This window comes from Tupaia chinensis, unplaced genomic scaffold (genome assembly GCF_000334495.1).
Source record: "Tupaia chinensis unplaced genomic scaffold, TupChi_1.0 Scaffold000148_1, whole genome shotgun sequence".
Taxonomy (NCBI): Eukaryota; Metazoa; Chordata; class Mammalia; order Scandentia; family Tupaiidae; genus Tupaia; species Tupaia belangeri.
In genome coordinates, this window is record NW_006159618.1 from 80175 (window position 1) to 87829 (window position 7655).

At 41.2% G+C, this 7655-nt stretch overlaps 1 protein-coding gene across 1 annotated transcript in view; it reads left to right on the forward strand.

Annotated features, from left to right (window-relative positions):
- The first annotated feature begins 2880 nt into the window (after positions 1-2880).
- TMTC2 (transmembrane O-mannosyltransferase targeting cadherins 2) overlaps positions 2881-7655 on the forward strand; it is a 339285-nt gene continuing 334510 nt past the window's right edge. Inside the window, exon 1 of the mRNA XM_006145516.2 lies at positions 2881-3016. Coding sequence (XP_006145578.1) covers positions 2991-3016 — 26 coding nt within the window. The 5' untranslated portion in view covers positions 2881-2990. The remainder of the gene's footprint in view (positions 3017-7655) is intronic.

Genomic DNA, 7655 nt, shown 5'->3' on the forward strand with positions numbered 1-7655 from the left:
GTGTTTTTTCAAGCCATTACTAAGGCTGGGACACTAACCCTGGTTGCTCAGGTAGGATGGACTTCTTCTGCATAGCACCTAAGCCCTGTGGAACTGGTCCTGAGGTCCTGGGTTGTTAAGACCTTAAAATAACAGTTAACATTTCTAAAGGACTTTGTGTTTTTGTTGTTGTTGTTGTTGGTATTTTTTTTTTTTTGTAGTGCTTTTATCTGCATGTCTGATTTAATCTTTTCTGTTTATGAGGGGGAAAAAAAGAAGGGAAAAGGGAGAGACAGAGGTAGGTCTTTTGACCATCTCACTCTGTCATGGTCCTCCTGTCCCAGCCTTCAGTTAGCTTGGCTTACAGACACATGCAGCTGTGCCCGCTGTGTTCAGTTAGGCCTAGGAACCAAACCAGGACCTCCCCTGTGGCTTCTAGCCTCCCCAGTGCTGGTGCTACTTGTGTGCCACCGGGGCTGACTCTCATTTTAATCTTTATCTTAGGATACGAGCCAACTAACTCTCTCCCCCCCATTAAAATAAAGCTTCAGTTCTAAATTTAGGTACAGATTTACATGGAAAGTTCTAAGTTCTAAAGAATATTCTTTAATTAGTGTCTATTGAATTTTCCAATGACAGGCTGTAAATACAATTTATCTCTAATATTTTATAGGTAGAAAAACATGCTTTCATTTAAAATGACTAAATGAGTGTTACTATCTCAAATGACACTTGATTTAACTTTAAAAGTATTAGTTGTAATAAAGAATTAACAGCATGCAGATTTGAAGAATTTTTCAACAGCTTTTTCCTGTGCTGGTTAGAAATAACTTAGGAGTTGGTAATATGGCGTGGGGGTGGGAAGGGGAATTTTTCAAGTTGGCACACTGAAGCTCATTAGCATCTTTCAAACCCTAATGCTGTTTTGTTTCAGATAGATTTATTACACTGTCTTTCTCCCCAATTCACAGCAGCCTGTGAAGGCTCACTTGGAACAAACAAAAGAGATATATAACCCCTGAACCAATTAGCATAGCTTACAATGTTCTTAATAGGCTTATCTACTGTATATGAGACTTGGGAAAATGACTTAACTTTTATGCTTTCTTGATCTCTAGGGAGGTTTGTCGACATCAGTTGCTTTGTACGCACAATGTCAACCTCACATATTTGATTTTCAGCTTTCTGATACAAAACCTTCTTTACAATGTGATGGCTCCCGGGTGCTGCACTCAGTCACTTGGGGGCTGTTTGCTTATTTGCACAGAGTCTGTCGATGCGTGAGAAGAGAGCACATGTGACTTGGTCCTGGGGCAGCTCAGTGGCCTCTGCCAGCGTGTGGGACAGGGCACAGGCCGGCAATTTGTTCAGCTAGTGTGGACTCCTGGAGCGCGCTCCTCCTTTCTAGCTCCTCCTCTGAGCCTTTGTCCTCTCTCTTTCTACTGCTTGTCATTGAAAGTTGGCTCATCTTTTGTACATTTCCCTTATCCCCCCCCCCACTTGCATAAAAAAGAGGATTTGTGTTGGGGAAGTAAATCGAGGTATATTGTTAGTGACATTTCATAGAGCAGGCCAAAACCTGTCAGGCATATCTACAGAATTTTGATTCTGCACACAAATGAAGGACTGCACATCCTGTGAACTTTGCTGTTTTACATCTTCAGTAAAGGCATCTCATGATTTTATTTTATGTTACATCAAAAGAGGCATTCATACTGCCTTGAGTAAAGACTTCTCTTGTAAGCATATTTAAGTGATACGTGTGTCCATTGGCATAATAAATGATGTGACAATTTGAGAAGGTGAACTTAACCAGCTCTTGATAGTATACTTGTTAAGAGATTAGAGTATGAAGCCAGAGAAACATATCTTAGTTATTGACTGTTAGACTTTAGGTGTATTACTTAAGTGTTCTGATTTGTTTTTTCCATCTGCAGAAAAGCAGCAATAATCATGGGATCTTTGTTAATATTTATAGAAAACTATGGGAATAATTTCTGCCTTGTCATAAGCACTCAAGAAAAGGTAGCAGTGATATTAGTAGAAATCTTCTGGAAACATAATATACACTGGGTCTTTAATACACATCTTTACAGTGTATATTATAAAAAAAAAACTATGCATGTATTTCAGATTTTTTTTTTTGCATCAAATTAAACTTGTTGTTAATTCCATTTTTCCACAAACTTTTTGAAGTCACCTTGTGTGGTAAGGAAACCCAGGATCCCAGAAAATGTAAAGCAATAGGAAATCGTTTATTCATGAATCACTTAAACCAGAAAAAGCTGAGAAAAATCAAATGTAAAGCAGCTTATACATGCTTAAAAAAAAAAATTCCAGAGGGGCACATGTGCTTGCCAGAGAGAGACAGGGAGAGAGAGACGGAGAGAGAGATAGACAGAGGAAGAAAGCAACCCCCAGTAGGGCCTGGTCTTGCTATAATTCCTTTCTTGCCATGCCTCCCTCTCATTGGGATTTTTGCACACATATTGACACACACCAGGTGTGTGTTTCAAGCTGCTGAAACTTGGATTGAAACTGTGATCGTCCATGTGGGATTCAGCTCCCTTTCCCACTAGGGAGGCCAGGCCCAGACTGTACATTCTACACATCAAATCTACTTTAGGAAATTCTCACTCATATCTTGATACTTTGGGCTTTTGTTCAGCCTATTACTTGTGTATTACGGTAGAGATTAGATTTTCTTAAATGAATATTGGCTTTTTCCACAGGTGCTATGGTTTTCAGGTGTCCTTTCCAAAATTCAGGTGTTGCCAACATGGTGGTATTAAGAGGTGGGGCCTGTAAGAGGTAAATCAGCTGTGAAGACTCCGCCCTTGGAATGAAAGCCCTTATAAAATAAGTTTTTTTTGTAGCTTTGGCTTGCTTGCCAGACCCATTTGACCACATGAGGATGCAATATTCCCCTTTTCCCACGGGTGTGGCAACAAGGTACTATCCTGAAAGCTGTGAAAGGCTCTCACTGTACAACTGAACCTGCTTTTGGCTTGATGTTGAACTCCCAGCCTCCAGAAATGTGAGAAAATAAATTTCTTTATACATTACTTTCTCTAGTATCTTATTAGAGCAGCACACACACATACACACAAGACTAAGACAACAGATTTATAGGAGGAGAGCACAATTAAGTGAGTTCCTGTGTTCATTTTTTGGTTGTTGTAGCTTTGTTTGTTTGTAATTGCCAGTGTGAACGTGACCATGAAGTTGTTGGGCAGAGTTATAGGAGGAGAGCACAATTAAGTGAGTTCCTGTGTTCATTTTTTGGTTGTTGTAGCTTTGTTTGTTTGTTCGTAATTGCCAGTGTGAATGTGACCATGAAGTTGTTGGGCAGAGATGGGGCAGAGTGGAAGAAAGGAAGAGACAGAAAGCACCTCCTAGTGGGCATGTTCATGCCACAGTCTTTTCCATTTCTCCACCTTACCAGGATTTGCGACACACACGTGCCCATCATGTTTTTCAAGCAGTTGGGATTGGAGTTCACACTGCAGTTGGCTATGTGGGATCTGGCCCCCTTAACCCCTCACTAGGCTACAAATGGCTCAGTGTTGAAGAGTTTACCTGTTATCAGCAGTATGGCCTTTCAGAGGTAGTAAGATGTGTTCGAATATTAGATGTGTTCTGAATAGGAGAAACTTAGAACAGTACCAGTCACAGGGAAGGCACTCTGTGTATCTGGGATGAGTATGAGGCGCCTCCTATGGGCCTTTTGTATTGCTAACATTTAATCAGATGAGGTTGGGGGAGGCGTTATTGGGAGAAAGATGGTGTTTGTGGCCAAGATGACCTGGCCAGATTCATTGTAACCCTGCATTTCAGTGAAAGCATTGAGAACTACAGAGGGAAAAGAATTAAAGCTTGTTACTAAGGTATCGTGAAACAAGGCAGAAGAATGATTTTATTGGCTACTAAAAGAAAAGTTTCATAATACACTGATACACCAGCTGGGGGATCTCACAGTAAATTGAGCCCTTTGGCTTCTGATTTTAGTAGTGAAAAAAATTTCAGGAAAGCTAGTGGCATTTACTCCACAATATATAGTGAGTAATTATTTCCGGTCTTTACATATATTTTAACTTACTCAACAGCCTCCTTTATCTGTCTGTGAAAAGAGTTAATAAAAATAACTTGAACCTATTTCAGCAGTTCAATGTAAGTAGTTGGTCTAAGAATAACTTTGTTGAGTAACTTTATTAGGGTGCTTGGGGGGGAAAACGTGTATATGTATACTCTGCATAGCAGATTTAATAAAGAGTTGGTCTAGTGAGAAATTTTTAATATGGCTTTCTGAAGTTGGCTGTAATCCTATTTATCCTAAAAGTTAATATTTTAAGACGTGCTATTTGTTATCTGTACGGCCATTAGAGAGTGAACTTTAAAATAGTACATGGCAGGCCCAGCAGGCTGGTTCAGTGGTTGTGTACTGCTCTGTGGCACTGGTGACAGAAGGAAGATGGGAATTTGGTTCCTGGGTCAAGCTTTATGCGCTGCGTACCTGCATACGTGTTCCTGACTTGCTCCAAGACTGGGGGAAAGATGTGGCCTGAGACCATGTTGACGGTGTTTCTTTTTCTTGTCTCTTGATCTTGAAACAGAAACTTATAAAAAAACAAAACATGGCAAAAATTTTTAGAAGAGTTGTAGTATTGCAGCTGACAAGGCAAACTGCTTAATTTTGTGAGAGGGAAAATGTTCTAAATCTTCCATTTGTGTTTAATTTTAAATATTTAATAACCACATCCTATAGGCTTCATTCTTTATCCATTGTTTAATAGGACCATGTAATGCCATATTTCTGAATAATGCAGTATTTGAAAAATAGAGCCATTTGGTGAGTGAGAGCCGTGGGGATGGACAGTGAATGGCGTCATTGAAATCTTGCCATCTTCCAGAGCCATTTCTTACCCTGGATAGTCATGGCATTCCATTAACAGGGCACAGTGGTGTAAGAAAATCAAACAGGCTTGGGTTTAGATTCAGCTGTGCCTCCGAGTAGCTGTGTGACCTTGGGAAATAGGATTAACCTCAATATCCTTATTTGTTAACTAAAGAATACAGTACCTGCCACAGAGAAACCACTGGGGTAAAAAAAAGCTCCTTCTATTTTCCTCCATTGGATGGCATATTTTTAAACATCTTACACAATGTTAAGCAACCAATGGATTGCCAGTAGATACAGATACATAGATGTAAGTTGAATATATTTTGTCTTTTCTCTTTTTTTAAGAATTCTTTTTTTAGAATTCTTTTATTTAACTTTATTTATTTACTCATTTTGACCAGAGAAGGACAGAGTGAGAGGGAGAGAGAGAGAGGAGAGCGAGAAAGCAAGCTGGGAGAGAGAGAGAGAAGGAGAGCGAGAAAGCAGGCCACCAGATTCACTTGATTGTCAGAGATATTGTTGCCCAGAAATAGACAAACATGTTTGAAAACATGGGAAGAATCCCAGCCTTGTGGTCTTCAACCCTGGAGTAGGGGTTCTCTGGCTGACCTCAGGATGATTCCTCTAGTCTCCGGGGTGTCCAGGTGCTCAAAGCCATACTCAGCTAGATTTATCTTTTCAAAGATAAACCGAGACAAATACTACTGAGTCGTTGGAAAAGTCAGGATGCATTTTTACATAGAAAAACATGTCCAGATTTTCCCAATGACCCAGGAGTTAGCAAGGGCAAATTTTATTCCATACATACTATAGAAATAAGCAAAAAAAAAAGGGGGGGGGCAGCGTGGGGGCCAGCAGGTGGCATGGTAGCTCAGGTGCTGGGCTTTCACAAGGCTGACTGTGCTTCAAGTTCTAGACCTACTAGCTTGAAAAATCACACCAGGTGCATGTGCGTGCATGTGTGCATGTGTGCTAGCCCAAAATTCAGAGAGGAGAATGGAGGAGAAGGAATTATAGTGTGACCATCCTCCCTGGAGGAGTGATTTCTCACTTTCCCTCTCAGTCTTTCTTCAGCGAGTACTCATGCCCTGGCAAAAACCTGAAAAAAAAGTGCATTGTGAACTCCGATTTATACATAGTGGAGGAGTTTTTAAAAGGGATAATGAGCAAATAAGGGGCAGAGTAGAGGGCTCCTCAGTCAAGGAAGTAAGAAATTACAAAAAGCTGGGAGAGAGGTCAGTCCATGTGAAACTTTTCTGGGTTTGTTTGGTAAGTAGGGCATATCAAAATTAGACCCCTATTCTCCCATAAAGACTGGGAGACTGGAATTCTATCTTTAGGTGCTGATTAGAATAGTAAATTAATAGTAAATAGTAAATTCCTGCTCAGGGGACCAGCAGTTGGTGTAACAGCTATGTTGCTGGACTCCCATGTAGTTGACCACAGTTCGAGTCCTGGACGTGGTAGTTTAAACTCACGCCTGGCATGTATGCGTGCAAGCCCATGATCCTGAGGGCAGAATGAGGAAAAGGGATTGTGGCATAGCCATCCTCCCTGGGGGGCGATCTCTCACTTTCTATGTCTGTCTGTCTGTCTCTGTCTTTCTGGCAAGTGCACATGCCCTATAGCAAAAACTAATCAAAAAAACCCAAAAAAATTCCTGCTTAGGCAGGCACTTCTGGTGGGTCTTAGGTCATGCTAGGGTGTGGCTTTGCTAGTAATTACATTAGTGTTCATGTCTTTCTTTTTTTGTGTTAATTTGCTAGAGTGTGTGCGCACTTGCTAGAGAAAGACAAAAGGAAGGACAGAAAGTACTCCTAGGGAGGATGACACACCACAACCCTGTCTCCTCCATTTCTCCTTTCGGGATATGGGCATGCATGCACACTTGTCTGGCGCATGTTTTTCAAACCACCAGGTCTGTGACTGGACCTGTACAGTCGGCCAAGTGGGATCCAGTTACTTTAGCTACCCCATCACTGGCTGGTCCTGTTCAAATCATTGTGGATCTGAGTTGAGCCCTGTTTGAGAAGAGATTCAGCAGAGCCTGGCAGAGAGGTCACTCGTGGTCATTGGCATCACAGCCTTATTTGAGGTTGTGTGTCCTCAGCATCTTTGTGGCTGAACCTTGGTGGAAATCTCCACCCAAACCCCTTTCTTCTCAGGCCAACTCTGTTAAGAAGGTAGAGTGGTCTAAAGTCCAAAGGCAGGCTATCTTGGGAGTCTGAATGGGGTGTTGGTTCTAGTTCTATACTTCGTTGGCTGCCAGCTATAACCTTGGTCAGGTCACTCAACTCCTCTAAGCCTCAGTTTTCTCATCTGTAAAAGGAAAAGTTCCTACCTCATGTTTTGTGAAATTTTGTTGAAATCATCTTATGAGTAGATAAATTAATAGTAATAAAAGAAGTAATTTCAGTTAATGTCCATATAGGCCCAGCAGGGCGACGCAGTCAGTTTCAGATGGAACTGTAGTCCTGAAAGCCACATGTGAGCTGGGATACCTGGGTTGGTCCATAAAAATGAACCATATGTGCATGTTAACGAGCAAGATCCTGAGGAGCTGGAAGGCTGGGGAGAGGGGATCATAGCATGATGAGACCTGTTGAGGGTATTTTCTCTCTCTAGTGTGTGCACATCCTCTCTATCATGAATAAGATCGACTTTGCAATAAAGGATGCCTATATAATAGAAGGCTAACTGTTCCTGCTGTGATTTGTGTCAGCAGAGGGTCTCAAATAAGTCTTTATTGCTTTTCAGATGTAAACGATATATACTA